The 20,956-nt window shown below is 41.0% G+C and overlaps 1 protein-coding gene across 4 annotated transcripts in view; it reads left to right on the top strand.

The window, feature by feature from the left end:
- The window catches only part of LOC140350759 (uncharacterized), a 117,217-nt gene that overhangs the window by 80,592 nt on the left and 15,669 nt on the right, over positions 1-20,956 (top strand). For all 4 annotated transcript variants that reach the window (XM_072436237.1, XM_072436238.1, XM_072436236.1 and 1 more), the window contains 22 exons: positions 5,065-5,103; positions 5,519-5,563; positions 5,977-6,012; positions 6,348-6,392; positions 6,895-6,948; positions 7,605-7,658; positions 9,022-9,093; positions 10,741-10,782; positions 11,368-11,445; positions 11,806-11,841; positions 12,008-12,061; positions 12,238-12,291; positions 12,723-12,764; positions 13,416-13,517; positions 14,102-14,155; positions 14,463-14,516; positions 15,050-15,103; positions 15,728-15,781; positions 16,442-16,486; positions 18,058-18,090; positions 18,261-18,305; positions 20,515-20,541. In XM_072436237.1, the coding sequence (XP_072292338.1) occupies positions 5,065-5,103; positions 5,519-5,563; positions 5,977-6,012; positions 6,348-6,392; positions 6,895-6,948; positions 7,605-7,658; positions 9,022-9,093; positions 10,741-10,782; positions 11,368-11,445; positions 11,806-11,841; positions 12,008-12,061; positions 12,238-12,291; positions 12,723-12,764; positions 13,416-13,517; positions 14,102-14,155; positions 14,463-14,516; positions 15,050-15,103; positions 15,728-15,781; positions 16,442-16,486; positions 18,058-18,090; positions 18,261-18,305; positions 20,515-20,541 (1,119 nt within the window). The remainder of the gene's footprint in view (positions 1-5,064; positions 5,104-5,518; positions 5,564-5,976; positions 6,013-6,347; positions 6,393-6,894; positions 6,949-7,604; positions 7,659-9,021; positions 9,094-10,740; positions 10,783-11,367; positions 11,446-11,805; positions 11,842-12,007; positions 12,062-12,237; positions 12,292-12,722; positions 12,765-13,415; positions 13,518-14,101; positions 14,156-14,462; positions 14,517-15,049; positions 15,104-15,727; positions 15,782-16,441; positions 16,487-18,057; positions 18,091-18,260; positions 18,306-20,514; positions 20,542-20,956) is intronic.

The following is a 20,956-nucleotide window of genomic DNA, read 5'->3' as shown; positions in this document are numbered from 1 at the left end:
CTTCTAAAGGGGGCGACTGTGATGGCCAATCTTTTCCCTCAAATAAGACAAAGTGGAATGAAAAAAACAGCTGTCACAAAGTTTGCCGGCTGACACATGGATGACTTGGGTCTAATGGGTTTTGCTCCGCTGCCTGTTTAGACTCTGAAGGTTTAAGACGCGAGCTGGGAAACACTTCAGTGGCTTTCTGTCCTAATCTTATTCTTGTTAGGGCCTTATTCAAAGGGCTGACAGGTTCGTAATCAGTTAATTAGATAGTTGAACACATGTCAATCAATTGGATATCAACGTATGCAAAAGGTTAGGATATTGCCTAAAGTGTAATGTAAAGATAACACAATTGTTTTTGCTTCTTCACTGTGTACAAGGGGTTTTAATGGGATTGTCTACTATTAAAAGTCATTGTTGTCGTGGCAATTTAAGTGCAAACTAAATGAATTTGCATATTTGTCTAAAACTGTCTAAAACATTCTCCCCTTTTGTCCTCCAGGCACTGTCCAGTTCAACAGCTTGGACTGTGGCCATGGGCAAAGTTGAGGTGTTTAGTCTCAATTTAAGACGCAGACTTAAGGTTGGGCAATATTGGCAACTATCAAGATGTTTTTTGGACAGTAAACATATTCAAACATATTAATTGAGCTTTTATTACCAGACAAATGTTAAATGTAAGTAAAATTAATCACAAAAGTGCAGTAATATTGCCTCATATCCTTATTTTAATGGTTACAACATAACCTTTTCATTTGTATTTTTAATCAGCTCTTTTTGCATTTTTACTATAAACAATATACTCCATATATATATTTTTGCATATCTTCAAAACAATATTCATGATAAATTGTGTTATACTGCCCACCTCTTCGTATAGCTGTTGAAAATAGTATTTATATTTTATGGAAAAACTGAAGTAACACAACAAAAGAAAGGTAGCATTGTGTTTTATCCAAGTTATAAACAGTGCCCTAAATCGTTATCTACATATTCACTCAATGCTGCGTAGTGAAGATGCATGCATGCTAACAGTCTCCAGAAAAACATTTAGTCGTTTGATGGATGAGACTGCTTAAATATTTAGTGCCAGTCTCTGTCTGTGCTTTCCCCGTGGCAGATAATTTTGGCAGTTAGGCATCGATTTCCCTTACACAGCAGAAGCCAGGCCTCACATCATTACCCGCCCTTCATAAAGCTTCTTGTGTTTATTAGTGACAGGGAGGAGCAGTGCATGGCCATTGTGCCTTTCTAAACTGCAAAATAGCCCTTTTAGCGCCAAGACCGTCACCAAATTTATTGCTGGCAGAGTGCATTTTACAATAGACTCCTAAAATATGTTATGCCAACCTATGCCGAGTAAATGGTTATGTGCGTATTTTACCACATTGGAGAGAGGATCCGGTGTATCCCTTATCGAGTCGCACAAGAAGACGTTATCAGGCTGTCGCAGAGGTAGTGGGAACTGAGTTTTTCACTCAGTGTTTTTTGGATGGAAAGGAAAATGTCAAGAGAAGATTACGGTCAGTTGCAGTAAAGCATAATAATAATATCAGGCTGGTTAAGGTGGCCAACAAGGGATGGTCCATTTTGTAACGGAAAACACAGAAAGATGCATTTCTGATAAGCTTTGTGGAGCTCAAGGTGTCTTAAGAAATCTTTTATTAGATTTGTCAGATGGCTTTAAATATACATAAACTTAAACAAGGCAGACTTTTAATCAGTGCCATTTAACACAAAAACATAATACATTTTCTGAACTCGGCTCTTAATACATTTTCTTGATTGAGTATTGGCTGTGGACCTTTGAATTTACAAAACCCTGATCAATAACGAGACGATTGAATCTCAACATTGACTAAGATGTGACTGTGTGGCTTCACTAAAACATTTGATTATAAACCATTTCTGTTGAATATTTTTTGTAGCTTATTAGCCAAACTTAACGTTGCACTCTAATGCGCAATACTTTTTTTATTTAATATCTACTGTACTAACTTTTCTAAACTTTTCTTATGCCAGGCTATTAAGCAGGTAATTGGTTTCTTTTGCCAAACTTGACTTGAGCCACTGAACCGACAGCAGTAAAATATAAATAATTTTATTCTACAAATATCTTTGGATTTTGGCGTAGTTTTCAGCTCTAGTTGTTTGCAAATGACATTTTGTGAAGATACAGGACATAACATTATGATCAGTCCACTGTGCCGGTGTGGGGCATTTCAACAATGAGGTTCAGAGGCCACTTGTGTATGTGTGAATCTGTGTAGATATTGATCATTTAAAATCTTTATTTGCTGAGCACAATTTGTCCCAAAAAAATAAAGTGCATTAAAACCACAATATACAAAATGAAAGCGTAAATAATCATGTTAAAATCCATTTTACAATAGTAAAATGCAGCTAAAACTCCCTCAGTCTGAAGCACAGCCAAACAGAACTGTTTTTAGCCTATGAGGACATGACTGGACTGGACTATGACTCTGGGACAAGAGGCCGATCCCTGAGGTCCATGTTTAGTCCTGACTCTGGGACAAGAGGCCGATCCCTGAGGTCCATGTTTAGTCCTGACTCTGGGACAAGAGGCCGATCCCTGAGGTCCATGTTTAGTCCTGACTCTGGGACAAGAGGCCGATCCCTGAGGTCCATGTTTAGTCCTGACTCTGGGACAAGAGGCCGATCCCTGAGGTCCATGTTTAGTCCTGACTCTGGGACAAGAGGCCGGTCCCTGAGGTCCATGTTTAGTCCTGACTCTGGGACAAGAGGCCGATCCCTGAGGTCCATGTTTAGTCCTGACTCTGGGACAAGAGGCCGGTCCCTGAGGTCCATGTTTAGTCCTGACTCTGGAACAAGAGGCCGGTCCCTGAGGTCCATGTTTAGTCCTGACTCTGGGACAAGAGGCCGGTCCCTGAGGTCCATGTTTAGTCCTGACTCTGGGACAAGAGGCCGGTCCCTGAGGTCCATGTTTAGTCCTGACTCTGGAACAAGAGGCCGGTCCCTGAGGTCCATGTTTAGTCCTGACTCTGGGACAAGAGGCCGGTCCCTGAGGTCCATGTTTAGTCCTGACTCTGGGACAAGAGGCCGGTCCCTGAGGTCCATGTTTAGTCCTGACTCTGGGACAAGAGGCCGGTCCCTGAGGTCCATGTTTAGTCCTGACTCTGGAACAAGAGGCCGGTCCCTGAGGTCCATGTTTAGTCCTGACTCTGGAACAAGAGGCCGGTCCCTGAGGTCCATGTTTAGTCCTGACTCTGGAACAAGAGGCCGGTCCCTGAGGTCCATGTTTAGTCCTGACTCTGGAACAAGAGGCCGGTCCCTGAGGTCCATGTTTAGTCCTGACTCTGGGACAAGAGGCCGGTCCCTGAGGTCCATGTTTAGTCCTGACTCTGGGACAAGAGGCCGGTCCCTGAGGTCCATGTTTAGTCCTGACTCTGGAACAAGAGGCCGGTCCCTGAGGTCCATGTTTAGTCCTGACTCTGGAACAAGAGGCCGGTCCCTGAGGTCCATGTTTAGTCCTGACTCTGGAACAAGAGGCCGGTCCCTGAGGTCCATGTTTTGTCCTGACTCTGGAACAAGAGGCCGGTCCCTGAGGTCCATGTTTAGTCCTGACTCTGGGACAAGAGGCCGGTCCCTGAGGTCCATGTTTTGTCCTGACTCTGGAACAAGAGGCCGGTCCCTGAGGTCCATGTTTAGTCCTGACTCTGGGACAAGAGGCCGGTCCCTGAGGTCCATGTTTAGTCCTGACTCTGGAACAAGAGGCCGGTCCCTGAGGTCCATGTTTAGTCCTGACTCTGGAACAAGAGGCCGGTCCCTGAGGTCCATGTTTAGTCCTGACTCTGGAACAAGAGGCCGGTCCCTGAGGTCCATGTTTAGTCCTGACTCTGGAACAAGAGGCCGGTCCCTGAGGTCCATGTTTAGTCCTGACTCTGGGACAAGAGGCCGGTCCCTGAGGTCCATGTTTAGTCCTGACTCTGGGACAAGAGGCCGGTCCCTGAGGTCCATGTTTAGTCCTGACTCTGGAACAAGAGGCCGGTCCCTGAGGTCCATGTTTAGTCCTGACTCTGGAACAAGAGGCCGGTCCCTGAGGTCCATGTTTAGTCCTGACTCTGGAACAAGAGGCCGGTCCCTGAGGTCCATGTTTTGTCCTGACTCTGGAACAAGAGGCCGGTCCCTGAGGTCCATGTTTAGTCCTGACTCTGGGACAAGAGGCCGGTCCCTGAGGTCCATGTTTTGTCCTGACTCTGGAACAAGAGGCCGGTCCCTGAGGTCCATGTTTAGTCCTGACTCTGGGACAAGAGGCCGGTCCCTGAGGTCCATGTTTAGTCCTGACTCTGGAACAAGAGGCCGGTCCCTGAGGTCCTCAGAGTCCATATGGTACTGCCATGAAGAGACTTTTACACAAGGAGAGCAGCTTTATGGTTGAATCTATGGGCCACAGGAATGTATTTATAATATATTTTCAAAAGTTTAGAGAAATGAACAGCTGTAAAGTACTCATTTTGTTTTCTTTTCAAAATGACATTGTCTTCAAGTCAATTTAAGCGTATTATTCCAGTCCAATGCAACACAAGCTTCAATATCAGAAGAATGGATCTAATGATGTTTTTTTATAAAACAAATTTAATATCTAGTTATGTTGTGAAATCTTACCAATGTGAACACTTGCAAATAGGCATAGACATTGCTAAAATTGAGTTATTCAATATGCCTACGTATGTTTCCATCTTCGTTCCTCATTTATCATCGCACAAAAACCCTCCCAAGACTGAGAAGGGCCTAATTGCATACAGGGGTGAAACATGTGCTTACCATCAACAGCAAGAGCCAGAGGACATTTAGACTTAATAGGCTGATGATAATAGTCACACGATTACACAAGGTTTCTAGAGCACTTAGTTCCTTAATACATCCAGCTAACACTGTTGGCTTCACTTTCAAGCATCTATTTTAGGCCAGAATTAGTAAATGTGCACATTATTCTTAATGACAGGGACAATGTGCTTTCACGTCCTCAAGTGTCATTTTCTGTTTGAGATCTGCGTAACCAAAATAGTCATAAAATGGATGTATGTCTTGCAGGTGATGACAGCGCATGGATTAAGATTGCTCTCCGGAACAGTAAGTAAACTTGGAGTTAACATAGTATATAATATCAAATAATCTTCAAGTTGCAATGCTGTAATTAAGTGTTAAGTCAGCAATTATGGCTATTCTGAAATGAAATTTGAGATTTAATTTAATGCGAGTGCTTTTCACTTTCTTTAATTTGATTTGTAACCCAGAGTATTGATCTGTGAGTGTTTATGTTGTCATCAAGGTCATTATTAACATAATATTCTTAACAAAGATAATACAAACATAATTTATATTGAGACAAGTTTTTCAATGTTTATTGCCAACAATCATGAATTAATCAAATAAGACATTGCAATCATACTGTATATGGACAAAAATCTAATTAATCTAAAATCAAATTCAATCCTTTGACGGTGCCTGACTCAATGTTTAAACTAAACTCTTTTATTTATTGAAGGAAGACACAAAGGGTGCAACCTTGAAAGGAGAAAAGGGTGATCAGGTAAGTGCTTTTCAACCATTTTGTTAGAGAGTCTTTTAAATGTATTTATCTGTTAATTTGAAAAACAACAAGATTAGTCTGAAAGTTCTTCCCGTTGCTTATTTCTGTAAAAGAACATTGCATAAGGAAACAAAAGCTCAGCCCACACACTGAATGCAACAACAACAAAATCAAATATCTCAAAAGTAAAACTTTTCTAAAATTCTGATCTTGCTCCTCGTCTAAAACACAGAAGTAAACTCGGAAAAGAAAAACTCACTGTTTCTAACCTTCAAATTGCGTAGAAGCGTCATGAAGGTCCTTGAGGAATTTTCTAAAAACTTGAACCCGTTGCCAGGAGGAACAGCTTAGCACTAGAACCTTGTGAAGTAGGGAATGACGGTTATCTATCATATCTCTTTTTTTTTTTTCAGGGAGAGTTGGGAGCCCAAGGACCACCAGGCTTCAAGGTAAAGAGTTAAAAGTCCTGTATTTTTTATTAAGCACAGTCTTCACCTTCATTCAACAGATGTCATGATATTGTAGTGATGTAATTCACAACTACTACTACTACTACTACTACTAGTACTAGTACTACTACTACTTTAAATGAAATATTTTCTATGACATGGAATTATTATAGTGGGCTTGCTTCTGATATTTCACCCATAATTTCAAATAGTATACAGTATTTGTAATGTATCCAGTTGAACCTGTAGAGACGTATGCCACCTGAGAGGGTTAGGGTTATGAGTTAACACTACACTGAGGTTTAATATGACTAAACTTAATCTTATTTTAACAGGGAGCTCTAGGACTTCCAGGGCTGAAAGGAGATGCAGGACCAGAGGTAAATTTAATACTAATCTATCTCCTTTTTTTTAGTCTTGGAGATTATTGATCATGATTCTGTAGTTTTCAAAGGTGATTTTTGGATATAGTATAGTACCATTACAATATTATACAATAGCTTACCAACTAAAACATCATAAATGTATTCATACAATTGCCAGTGCCATCTGGTAAAGACACACCTGAGCAGTCTATTGTTGTTTTACTTCAGTATAGACGGAGTTTCCATGGTGATAGGGAACGCTGGCTTCATCTGCATGTACAAAAGGGAACGTGAATGCAATAACAAAGTACAGAATAATGTGTGAAGTCACTATGATGCCATCTGATAAAACAATCTATATTAAAGAGCATGTACACTCTTTATCAGTGCAATTAGAAAGTGTTACCACAGCACAGTACCTGTATTAAATAGTTGGCAAAGGCACCAGACACTGGTGTCGCACACACAGACAAAAAAACAGGCCAAAAATGATTGGTTTTCTTTTGTGTTTGGCCAGGGTAGACAGGGCCTGCCCGGACCCACTGGACTGCCTGGACTCCCTGGTGAGACAGTAAGTATACAGGCAATGGGCACTGGATATCAAGCTCAACTCTGAGCCTAATGTGTTTTATGTCACCTTAGCACATCATATCTCCTTTCTCTTGTTCAAATTAGAATAAAACTATGTAAGAGTGCAATTGATAGTGCATTTCCATGTAAAGTACTGCATTCTCTGTCCAGTTGGGGCAAGATTCAAATCTCCAACATCATAGGGCTTGTCATCATAAGGATATATATTATTTCCTTTCTGTTTTTACTTTGCGCGTCACATATTAATTTTACATATTGAAATATTTTGACGTGTCAATGACCAACAACAAAAATATCACATTGTATGAACAGGACGAAGGTTATGGAGATGTTCACCATTTTACACAGTCGATCAGTAATCAAATTTAAAAATTAATTACTGGAAAGTGGCAAATCTTAAGTGCTTGATGCTGGGAATGCAGGCAGAAGCCCAATCTGTTCTCTACACCTGCTTCAGTAATGAGCATCTGTCTTTATTCAAATGCAGGGAGGGAAAAGAGGCATTTCATAAATCCAGGCTAAGGGAAATGATGCTGGAGCAGGGCGGCCCGCTGAAGCAGTGAGGAGGAGGAGATATATGTGTGCAGGCGATGAAGGCCTGATGATAGATGTGTCTCTTTTCTACACTATTTACAGGGCTCGCCAGGGGAGGCCGGCGTGCCGGGGAGAGACGCCCTGAAAGGAGAGAAGGTAGGTAAACTTCAAAATCTTCCTCTCAACTCAAAGAGAAATACAAACCTATGATGTTTTACCACAGATTGAACTGCTACTTGACTTGTGAGGACACCTTTCCAAATATGAGCTAGTCACAGGCAGATAGTGTTCTCTGCTTTGGCGCCCCACACAACACCTTAAATACAAATGTCTGTAAAGTTTTGTGAATTTATATATATGTATGATATCTCCTTTAAACTATTCATTGTTTAACACCCGGTGTACACTGACTCCGGTCTGGGTGCGGTCCGAGACCCACGCGGGTCAAATGACCAGGAAGCCATATCAGACTGCTGCGTTCTCCGGCAAAGATAGACTTCTTGCAGATTATTTCCACAGACCTGTGCGGCTCCCCGACCCATGGCCGCAGTGCTTGGCAGTCAGTGTAACAGGGCGCTTCGATTTTAAGCACTTTCTAAGTCTGGTGGGACCCGTCAGTGTACACAGGGCGTAAAGGGGACATGATAGAATAATCAACTGTTTACTCATAGGTATATTTCAATTGATTTATACATGTTTGAGTAATCCTTGAGGCTTAATTGCTCAGATATTCCTGTTTCCCCTACCCCTTATCTCTGGCCACTGCTCTCTTGCAATTATTTTTAAAATGCAGGCTCTGCTTTGTACGTGTAGGGTTAATAAATGTCACGTTGCAGTTTTCAACAATAAAACACGTACATTAAAAGGGCCTGCTTGCTACAGTGAGATGCCTTGAAGAGCTTTGTTTCTGTTATTCCGTAGTTTTAAATCAATATTGTAGTTTATAATGAACAAAATGTAATATTATGATATACATATGTTATGGTTTAATTCTAGAAGAAATTTGAAAAAAAAGGAAAGCATAAAACGTCTTCTTTAAAGGCGCAATGGACGATTTTTCGGCGATTTGAGAACTCAGGAGGAAGTGCGCATGCCACTCCCCCGTGCGGACTGATACAACACACACGTGCGTTTGTTTATTAGCGCAACGGAGCGCATCGCTCGTCTCCCGTAGATTTCTGTCTCTTATGAGACAGCTCGAACTGTCTTTCTCCGTCTTCATTTTGTCCCGTACACTGAGGGAACTATATTATGATAGATCAATGTGCTTGGACACGCGGAAACATGCTATCCGTGGGGACGAGCCAGAACGCGACTGCTGGTGAGCGGTAGGTGCATTTTATGATTGATACGTGGCAGGACTAATCGGCAGTCCACGCCACGAGGAAACAAGACTCAGATTTTGGCCAAAAAAATCGTCCATTCAACCTTTAAGTTTAATCTGGTCGGCATGATTTCTCAATAATATTTCTCAACCACAATATATTTGAACACATATTGACTTAATAATGACTTTCAGGGAGACTGTGATGAAATAGTGGGACCACCAGGACCAAAAGGAGAGCCCGGCGAGCTTGGAGCTGGTTATATGGTAGGTATTAGATTGAATATGTAGAGAAAGACTAACCCTAACCCTGCCTCACAGAACACAAATGTAAAAGTGTTCAACAGCCACAATAGACAGTAACTTATGAAGCACAGATCATTGGCTACAACCCTGAAGTAAAGCCCAAGGGTTTTACAGCTGTGTGGCTCATATGACATTATGGAGATGCAATAGTATTAAGTAATCCACCATAGGAAGAGCCCTGCCTGTGTAATCATAGATCCTCCCATTTTGGAGCGTATTGCTGCTCCAGCACTTGCTTTTTATGGACATGGCTTTGCATATAGAAGCCATCATTACAGATCCCCCTCTCTGGCTCACAGGCCCCGGGTTCAGGGCTGTAGTTCTCGCAATCTTCAGTCACTCTTCAGCTTTGAGAAATCATCGTGTTTGTTGTTTGCACATGGAATCAATGGGCCAGGCGACTTATGCATGCACTGTCTCTAGACCTTTGAAAGTGCTTGAAGAGTGTAGAAATTTGAGGACAACAGGTGAAGAGAGCCACACAAGGGCTTGGAGGACCTCTTGTGCTAAACAGAGCAAAGGCTAAACAAAGATGTGAGGCTTGTTGAGTAAATGGGAACATGACATAACTATCAGAGAGGGCTGTAGTCACATATGGTGCGCTTAATAAACTGAACGGTGCAGATGGTGTGAGTGACTTTAATGCTTCAGCCCTCACAAAAAAGTTAATGTTACTTGATTAAAATTAATTATGGGTAATTATCTTTGACTTTTGCAATATACGCACAGACTGACATATTTTCATCATAATAAACTGTAATTGTAATCATAATTCATCAAAATGATGGTGCTATTTGGTCATTCGAAGATTTAAAAACTAAAGGTAGAAAAAATAGCAATGGCATGACAAATATAGAAGGCTTTGTACTTTTCAATTATTAAAATATTTAATTGGCCTGTCTAGATCACTCATAACCACTAACAATTGTTTACCATCTTTCATTTAGATAGATTTGTACATTTCTCCATTTTCTTTTTTGTAACTGCTGTGTTAGTGTATATTATCAGTGCAAAGCCAATTTACATTGTGCAGTGTCAAACGTTAACTTGCTGACCACAGAAATCAACGTCTTTACCCAAACTCTTCTGTTAATAATGCTTACAGGAGCTTCAGATCCTTCACAGATTTCCTTCTGTGGTCTGATATTGTCTGTCTGCCATTGACCACAAGAAATATGGACCAAAGTTAAACTACAGTGAGGTGCAACAATCACAAAATTACTAAATGGAATCATTTGGTTTAAGATTAAACATCTTTCTAGCATTTGCTTCTCCGCGTATCTGACTTGCAACTTGGCCTGGCGGTAACTGCTTGTCTCCATGGGATAGATACGGGTAATTTTATACTCTAGAACGTTCCAAAAAAGCAATAACATATCCATGGTATTCTTTCATGTGTACAGGGACAGTGCACAGCACAATCATATATTGACAAAGCAAGTGAATGTTATCAAAAATAAATATTTCAGAACAGAATTTTAGGTGGCTGGATAATCAGACCAATCAAAGTTAAACATTTACATTCCATGGAAACAAGCAGGTGGCAACACGCACAAAAATATCACTAAATAAAATGGTCACGTTTCCATGTGTTTGTTTGTGTTTCAGACTGATGGGTTGCCCTTGACCAGAGGCTCTCGCGGTCCAAAGGTACAGAGATGCTCTGCTACATTGTGCATTTAGAATGAAAAGTACGAGCAAGTTTTACCCACAAAACGTTGACATGATTACACAAAGATGACCCTAAGGACAATTCTGTTTTACGTCCTTGAGTCAGCATCATCCATTTATTCTCTATGCTCTATGCTTAGCTGAATTACTTGAACCTTCATTTACTGTATTTGTATTACTCCCCTTCACTCATTTGCATTTTTATTGTTTTTCCTCTAGACTGAAGTATTAATGTGTATTTGTTTTTTTTTACACTTTGCACTTAATTCGTATGCCCCTTTTCGTACAGTGTCACGTAGATGGATCTTACATTATTGCCCTGACCATCATTTAAAAAAAAATAAAAATGTATGATGACTTTTTAAATAAGGCTGAACTTGACCACTTAATACATTTTCATAATTAGATAAAAAGCATGTACTTGTCTACAGCTGAGCTTCAGCCTCTCAAAGGGTTAAAATGAGTTATAGTGGAGGCAGAATAATGATTGCACAGTCCCTCATCATAACTGTGAGCTTCAGTCTGAGTGCCCTCCTGCTGACACCTCATTTGTGCCTTTATCAGGGCGAGAGAGGGGTCCCGGGACTACCAGGAGACCACGGAGAGAAAGGCGAACCTGGAGAAAGAGTTCAAGGCCCACTGGTCAGTTTTATGATGTATCGATCGTCTACCACCCACATTCATTATTAACATCGAACTATGAGCTTCTGCAAAATCTTCACTTTAGTTACTAAAGGAAAAGCATTCTCTTTGATTATCAGGACCAGAATTCATTAAACAGAGACAGATGAAAATGTTGATCATTCTTTGAGCTTCAAACTTAGGGTCACATCATGTCCGCTTTTAGCAGCGTTGATTGTTGGTGAGTCTGCTTTCATTTCTGAGATACAGGATACTTGAAGACAGACAATCAATAGAGCAAAAGGTGTCTAACACAATTCCTTTATTGGATCATGGCGCTGCAGGGCAGGCGATGTTAACAAGATGTATGATGTGTTTTAGGGCCCTGTGGGACCCCCAGGAAAGCCAGGAATACAGGTGAGCAGAGTCTTTGAACACACAAACACATTCTGTTTTCACAGACTTTATTGATGCATGCCCAGCTGCGGTTTGACTTTTTAATGATTCACTCCTACTTTAGTTGTATAGGAGTTTGCGTTTCAATGCCAAACTGCTCATAATCAAAGGTCCTATTTTTGTTTAGGGCTCCCGCGGCCCCTCCGGTCCATCTGGCCCACCTGGTGTTCCAGGACGAGAGGTGAGTCAGAACAACAGTGGCTGTTAAATGGTACCATGGTGTTCAGTGTACATGAAGCAAGCCCCTTCCCTCCTGCACCACCAGCTGTGATCTGTGTGAATTGGACTGTATGTGTGTGGACAGTATGTGTGTGGTGCCAGAAGAATGGCTAACACTTTTCTTTGTTCCAATTAAAGGGCTCCCCGGGAAGACCAGGCACACCGGGCCCCGCCGGACCCCCGGGTGAACCTGTAAGTCTGATTTTTTTTGTCTCGTTGCTATTTGGCACTAAAGTCAAAGTTGGTATTCAAAGTGCAGCTTGTTTCTGTAAAATTTTCACTGATCCCACTTTGCACTGAGCAGTAGTTTCTAAAAAACATTGCTGTTTATGACAAATTGGCAGAACCCCATTGTTAGCTCATGTTTTCATTCTTTTTGGGTCTATTCAAGCCTTAAGCAAGAGCACCATTTTATGTAGTTTTAGCAGCAGAAGAAGCGTAAGAAAAGATTCTACCACTGCTTGTAAATGTACCATTTTTACCTATTTTAGAAAAGCATAGAAAGTCTGCTAAAGGAAAAACAAAAAAACATTTTGATTAATTCATGTTTCTACTTCAGTTTGCAAGCAAACATGTCATGACCTTCACAATGATTATATTCTATTGTTTTTCTTTATTTTTAGACTGCTTTGCCTATTGTGGGTGACATGGGGACTTTACTAAAGGTAACTTATATTTTCTACATTAAATAAGCTTTTTAATTTCATAGCTTTGGCTATGAATGTATTTGTATATGCGATTGTTTTCTCTGCCTGATTTAAGACAGTATTGGGTATCATGATAATCAAAATAATACAATGATCAAATACACATGAAATACCCATGTCTTTTATTTCGTTTATTGTGAGTTTCTCTCCACTTACACAGGTCCTTATGACACTGAAAGATGGCACTAAATTAAAGTAAGACTTAATTTTGGGACACTACAGTTTTGACGTTTTAACAGTGCTCAAAAGTGGAGTGCTCAATGCTGCTCTCAGTGTGAGAGTTTCAATGCCGAGCTCTCCTGGAAGCTACAGTGCCTACATTATCTAGACTGGATCAAGGACAATGATATTTAAGATTCACACCGAAATGTCACAGTCAATGAGTTTGACAAAGTTCAGCTCTCACCCACATGTGCGGTGTTCATGGTGGGTTCACATTATTTTGGTTCTGCAGACATTTACAGAACACGTTTTGTCAGTTGGGGTCTTGTCCTCTACCCGGGAGATGTGACTTAATAAAAGGCCAAAATGCAGTGTCCTATCGGAACTTAATAAAATCTTATGTATGTCACCATTACCTCCTCCTGCATTTGCCTGTGCTGAACGTAGAATGCCTGCAGTGCCTGTGCCAAGATCCCAGGGCTTCCCGGGCAGAAGGGAGAGAAGGGCTCCAGGGGCGAACCGGGGGTGGAAGGCATGGTGGGAGAGAAGGTAAAGTTAAATACCTCGTCAGCATCTCAAAATTAAACTCTTTATCCACAGGAACATCATGCAACAGTCTCAAGGAAAGTACTAGTTTTAATTCTGCAATAACTTTCCTCAGGTACTTTTAAATACAATTATTTATAACACTAAAAGGCTGATTTACAAATGACAAAACATTCAATGCAAAGGTTTTTGAAGCATCTTTGTACATTTTATTTTCCAAAATTGTTAAATATACACAACCAACAGACAAAGTGCTTCCAGTTCCCAATTCAGTTTGTTTTACATTTTACACACAATATATTTTAAGCTGCAATGCGCTGCTTTGTACTTTCAGCAGTGTAATTGAGATTCAACCAAATCTACAATAAATGGAGCTATTGTATTATATATATGTTTATTGCTTTTTTGATAGGGTCAGATGTAATATTATTGTCTTTATAACACATAGTAAGCATCACAATATTTTGCAGCGCCTCAAGAGACCTGTAAACAATAATTATTTTTTTAATGAAACAAACTTGTGTACTGTATGAGTTGTTTGTGTGCATGTTCTAAAACCCTTTGTTGTTAAATACTATGCTTTTTAGGGGGATCCAGGAGTCAGGGGTCCCATGGGTAACCCCGGGAAAGAAGGCCCAAAGGTCAGTAGTTTTAGTATTGACAGTATCATATTAATCGTCGTTGGTGGGAGGCCATGCACTGTGCTTGTGTCAGGAGCTCATCATAAATGTCCATGTGAGTAATTGCAATAGCCCAGCTGCTGTACAGATCTATTATTTTGTAGCTGTAGCGGGCGCAGTTGCTATGGATACAGTTAGTAGTCACGTGCAGCAGAAAGAGTGGATGGAGACAGTTTTGAAGTTTACGTCAGTCAGCCTTTAGTTTTAGGCTTTTCATGTTTGGTGAAAAACATTATATTTTTTCTGTGTGTGTGTGTGTGTTCTGCAGGGAGTGAAAGGCGAAAGAGGGTTCCCAGGCCCCACTGGAGATAAAGGGGATGAGGTGAGCAGAAAAATAGAGTTTGGTAACACAACAAAAACAAATGCATCGAATGTTTCCTAAGTACGGTATCCGGGAGTGCCATGACATCTGGAGTACCGGTAACTGTTTGCCAAGAACGAAAATGTACCACAATGCACGTTATACTTGAAAGTGTATTTGGAGATGATCATATTCCATTCACTTTTGCTTTGGTAGAAATGTTTTGATGTTACTTCTTGATGTACCATTGTGACCAGGCACATCAGAGTACATCTTTTTCAAGTGAATCCACTAAGAGATGCCTTTATAGAAGGTTTTTTCCTATTCTGAACCCAAAAAAATACGAAGGCACATTATCTTTCTTAAGCACCAACAGTACAATTTGGACAAAACAACTTTTATGGATTGCATTGATTTGTTTTTTTTTAAAATGTTTTTATCCAATCTCTATCCAAGTTGCTCTAAATGAACATGTTTGCTGTATATTTATGCATGCCTATTATAAACCACAAATGTAAATATCACTTCTTGAAGTGTGTTTTGATCTTCTGTAGGGCACATCTGGAATCCCAGGCCTCCCGGGAGTGGCCGGTCGGACTGGAGCCCCGGTAAGACTAAAGATCTAAATGGAGATATGGCTTAATTAGAGCCTGACCATCGAGCAGAACAACACAGAGCTTTGTGAAGGTCATGTTTTAGGCTGTTTTAACACTGCCACTAGTTAGGTTGACGTAAAGGAGCTTGTCCCACATTCTGTTGTGGGAAAAGTGTAGTGTGAAAGCAGCCGACCTCAACCTAAACACCCCGCAGCCCGCTGTGAGGGTAAAAATGCGCTTGGACTATGTATATTTGCATGAATAGGCGCCGTTTGCAACCTGCGTCTGAAGAGGCTAATTGGATCAACTGCTGCCTCTGCGCTCAGACAGCTTTGTCTGCCACCACCAGCGGACGCCACTCTCACGGTGCATTTACCAAAGACCAGCGTGTACAGCACCGGGGAAAGTGAGCGCATTCATAAGGCTCGGTTCAGTTGAAGCCCATTGGCATGGAAATAAGTGTGGCGGTCAGATGATCACCTCTCACGTGGCTCATGGTGCAGGTTTTGGGGAGAATGAGGAGCGGCACATGTGAACAGGACCTAACTAAATGTAAATCTAGTGTGCACTGGGACCACTTCACAGAGTGCACTAACATTGTGAAAACGACCTTAGTGTATTCTGCTTTGTTTACAGGGGATTATGGGTAGACCTGGCCCAGCTGGACCACATGGAGGAAAAGGAGAAAAGGTGACTAGTACTCCCATTATTCCTTCACTTCTGTTACTCACTAACATTCTTATTACTATCTACAGTACCTCAATTCTAATTCCAGTTCTGATTCTTAAATACGGTAAATCCTTGGCAGAGGTTTCGGTTCTGTAGAAGCTTCTTGTCGAGCAGTTCCCCAATCTCAAACAAGAACTCACACAGAGAATCACATTTTCAATACACAAAAGGTAGAAGAACCGCAAGTCAGGGGCTGTAACAATAAAGTTAAGGAACACTGTATTTGGCAACACGGTAGCGCAGCGGTTAGTGCTCTTGCTTCACAGCAAGAAGGTCATAGGATTTGCATGTTCTCCCTGTGTCTGCGTAGGTTTCCTCTGGATACTACGATTTTCCCTACAGCTAAAAATGTGTGTATGAATGAGAGTGTGTTGTGAGAGTGAACGTGGGACAACGGATGAAAATGAGCCCACGGCTAATCCGGTGTGTTTACATCATGTGTTTCATGTATGTTCATTAACATGCACTGTCCCGACCAAATAAGTAAAAATAAGTTAAATAAATCCCCTCTCAAAATAAACCCATCTCCAGATCTTAAGCTTGTTTTGAGTTTGGGATAGATAGGGTTTTGTTGCAATGGTGAACTAGAGATCATTGTTGACTTGTACTTCTGTTCTTCAGGGAAATGAAGGTTCTGCAGGAAAGCCCGGACTCCCTGGACCTCCTGTGAGTTTTTCCTTCCATTACAAGCCTAAAACGATAAACTCTAAATACAAATGACCCCACTCGTAACTATTTTATTGTTACCTTGTCAATCAGAATATATGGTCCTCCTTGATCAGGCCTGTTTCAATCTTACTTTTTTCATACATAAAAATATTTCTCCTCAATTTTTTCTCAACAAGAGAAACATAACTGACAAACAACTGCAAATGTGATGAAATCAGACTGACCGGGGCCCTTGCATTGAATCATGGCCCCTTCCTTTTAAGAGGCCAGTGAGTAAGCACTTCCAAAGACGAATCTATAATTCATCAGGCTTCCCTTGAACCTGGCGTGCCCCCTTACACACCTCCAGCTCATAAACAGCAGTCTGTGAGGACACAAGATGGCTCAGTGGCTTGAAAAGGGCACAGCCAACCACTTGCTTTTTAATGAGAACCTTGACTCTTTCTACATTTACAATACCTACCCCACACAAATATATATGAACAAAAACTTGCGCTTATATCCTAATAGAACAAAAAACTAAACCCGGGAGTACCAGTTCATTGGATGAAATTTATTTTTTTATTAACTGAAATAATGTGGTATAATCCAACGCATTTTGTGGGTGGCTCTTAAAGCAGCATGGAGCTCATATTCCATTTTAAATGATATGTTTGTGTGTACAACATCATGTACATGGGCGAAAGTATATACTGTAAATACTAAATATAAATATAAATGTATGTGTATTCCTTTATCCATTTCAATGATGAATCTAAAGAAACTGCTGTGACGCAATTACAAAAGCATTGTAACTGCATAGTCTGTTAGGGAATAGTGCAATATTATTTGCACTTTAAGGCCATTGGGGTTGTGTAACTGTAATGCTTTTTTCTGTTGATTGTGGAGCTCCCGGTCAGAGGATGCACTGACTGTACAATGTTGTGTTTGAGTATTTACTGTTTTTCATTCAGTCTTGATTTCCAAAACAAATTGATTTCCATTGAGGAGACAATAAAGGCTTATCTTATTAAAACATAGGTTTAAGTTCACATTAAAAGTATCTCCATTAAACTTAAAAAGTGCTGCCCAGTAAGGAGGCCGTGGGCCAGTCAACATGCCCTTCTCTTTTTCCATTAATTTCTTTTTGAATTCCTGCATCTAGCAAAGACATACATTTGTTAAATAAAATCATTTATCTTTACCTAACATTACCTAACACACCCACACATTGTCTGGGTATGCTGTGGTTTGCCCCTCTCCCATAGTTAATGGTATATTATGCCTTAGTAATCACATCGCGAGAGCCCTCCAAAATGGTTCTTCTGCTTGTTTAACCTGGCAGCACTTTTTTAACCACTTTTCTCTCAAATTTCCAATGGCTTGAGTGTTGTTATGCTTGCTGTTCTCTATTTTCCCAATGTTTTTCATTTTTCACTCTTCCTCTTCCATATGGTCTCCAAATTAGCTATTAGCTATTGATCCATTTTATGTAGCCTTTAAAGGCTTAACTACCCCGGACCTACTGTACTAGTTTTTACTAATGCACATCATGCACCAAGCTGAAATTCCCTCTTATTATGTTCCAGGGCAATGGGATGGGCAGTCTCTACAAGCTGCAGGTAAGGACCCTGTAAGAGAGCCATTGTGACAAAGTGATTCAAGGGGCTATTGAGTGGTGTCTTCAATCATGCCGTCAGGAATGAATTTGAGCTTTAAATGTGCTTGACCTATATTGTATAATATGCAGCAGGGGCAATAAAATAAAAATTAAAAAAATGTGTCTTTGCAGAGCAGTGGAGCTATTTCAGGACCCCCCGGAGCTCCTGGTGCACCGGTAAGGATATGATCGCCAGTGCTCTCTCTGTGTACTGTGGAAGCAGCACGTGGATGCTGTAGCATGGTGAAGACCTGAATATTAAGTAATCCCACTGACTCTGTAACGCTCTGTGATTGTGCCATAAAGCTGTTTAGTTTTTGTGGAAAATCTGACTATGTTTTGAAGAATGGTGCAATTGAATAAAGTATAGTGCAATATGTTTTTAATGGGATAATAAAGCTAACCACTAAGTACTGGAAACTATCCCTTGAAGGGTTTGGTATGTAATCTCATTGTAGAAAAAGCTTCAGTTGTAGTCATCTGGACTCAGTTTGAAAAAATAGACGTTTCGACTCTCATCCAAGAGTCATTGTCAATAAAAGAATTTAGGTCGAGAACTCCGATATTAATACTGTTCTGTGGTAAGACCCACCCATTGGGAGGAGCCTTCCTGAAGTAGAAAGAGTTGTTTGTTTCAACAGAAACTCCCCCCTTGTATCTACCGAGCTAGCCTATTCAGAATCTTAATGGGCTATTAGAATCCTCTTTGTCTTTGTGAGACCCTGGCTCAACCACCCTGAGTACCTGATTAGCATCTGAATGTCCTCTACCTTTCCAGGGGTTCAGTAACCCATTATAAATAACAGGAAGATTAAACCTAAGCCCTCCATTTCTGTTTAAAGAAGGTCTTTCTTTTTTAACAAAAATAGCTTCCTTGACTCCTCTTTCAAACCATCTTTTCTCCCTGCTTAAAACCTTCACCTCACCGTCTTCAAACGAGTGATTAGAGGCTTCAAGATGGAGATGCACGGCGCTCTGAGGTCCTGAACTAGTATTTCTTCTGTGCTGATAAAGCCTCTTGTGTAGAGGCTGTTTCGTCTCACCTATGTAACGTTCTTTACAGCTTTCTTCACCGCATTGGATCGAATAAACTACATTGCTCTGTTTTTGAGTCGGCCACTTGTCCTTAGGGTGAATCAGTTTTTGTCTTAAAGTGTTTCCTGGTTTAAAATAAACAGGGACTTCGTGTTGTCTAAAAATTCTCTGCAGTTTTTCCGACAGGCCAGACACATAAGGGATAGAGACACCCTTCCTTCTCTGTTCAGTTTCCCTTTTGTCCTGCTTCTTGGTTCTCTTCACTCTGTTGAGAGCCCAAGCGGGGTAACCACAGGCTGAGAGGGCATTTCGGACATGTTTTTCCTCTTTCTTCTTGCCCTCTGAGCTGGTGGGCACACCTTGAGCTCTGTGTTGTAAGGTTCTGATCACACCCAGCTTGTGCTGTAGTGGGTGGTTGGAACCAAAGAGCAGATACTGGTCCGTGTGTGTAGGTTTCCTATATACTTCTATTTGGAGTTTCCCGTCCTCTCCTCTGATCGTGGAACAATCAAGAAAGGCCAAGCGATTCTCCTTAGCGTCTTCTCTTGTAAACCTGATATGTGGGTCCACAGCATTGATGTGATCAGAGAAGGTTTCCATCTCTTGTTTCTTGATTGTTACAAAAGTATCATCGACATAGCGAAGCCACAGTTTTGGGGCTATGCCTGAGAAAGAGGCCAGTGCCTTCTTCTCAAAGTGCTCCATGTACAGGTTGGCCACTATGGGAGAGACGGGCGAGCCCATGGCACAGCCATGAATCTGTCTGTAAAATTGTCCCCGGAATTGAAAGTAAGTGGTGATGAAGACCAAATTAATATGTTTTTTTTGTTTGCTCCTTACCCAGAGCACTCGCATTGAAATAACTTAGATACTCCAACATGAAGCTGGTTGGAGTGACCCAATTTGCTTATCAACTCCCCCTGCCCCTTCTTATCAGACAGTTTGTAATCTGGATGGTGCACTGTGCTCTGTACTGCATCCATCACGGCCCTACTGCTCCTCCCAGCCAATCAATAGTAAAGCATCTTCATCAATGTTAAGAGGGACAAGGGCACCTATATATCAATAAGTCGTTTGGTGTGAAAAGATGTAGAGTGGCAGAAAATGTGAAATGCCCTAGTGGGGTCCAAGCCTGTTTGTGGAAGATGACTCACGCTTTATCACCTTGATAACAAGAATGATTTATCAGGGGAAGCTCAACAAAAATACAGCCAATAATGTATGCTATAAATTCTAGGGGACATATCATTGAGTAGCCACTCATTGTCATTTTTGACTAGTTTTATTTGTGTTTTATTGCCACACTTGTCACAGTCATGAGAGTGATCTGTCCTCCTTTGTTCCGTTTAAGGGTCCCAAAGGAGATGATGGAGTTGTGGTAAGTTTTTACTTTTCAAATATATAGTTATGTCAAACTATTTGTCTCTTTTTGAAGCTTAAAGAAGTGGGACAGAAGTCAGTAGTGTTCTCTATCATATAGTGTCTTTAAAAAACAAGTCAAAAAACCCTCCAACCTCTGCACTTAAACACTCTCTCAGTAGACCTCAAGCACACAACAAAAAATGAGCATGTCTCCTTAAAACATGAAACCGTTGTACCATATTGTCTCGCCAGTGGCAACCCACAACCTCTTTTTCTTCACTTCAAACGCCTCCCCTTGCTTCCCCTTTTAGTGATTTCTTGAAAAAAAATCCACACACTACATTGTAACATGAAGCAGGTCGCCGCCTGTGCCATCAACTTGAATTCCTTATCCTCATGGGGCCGATTGCATTTTTTATTGTTTTGTTGCA

Source organism: Eucyclogobius newberryi, unplaced genomic scaffold (genome assembly GCF_026437365.1).
Source record: "Eucyclogobius newberryi isolate DKJ021-1_F unplaced genomic scaffold, fEucNew1.0.hap1 SCAF_8, whole genome shotgun sequence".
NCBI classification, from domain to species: domain Eukaryota; kingdom Metazoa; phylum Chordata; class Actinopteri; order Gobiiformes; family Gobiidae; genus Eucyclogobius; species Eucyclogobius newberryi.
This window is presented reverse-complemented; position numbering and strand designations above follow the sequence as displayed.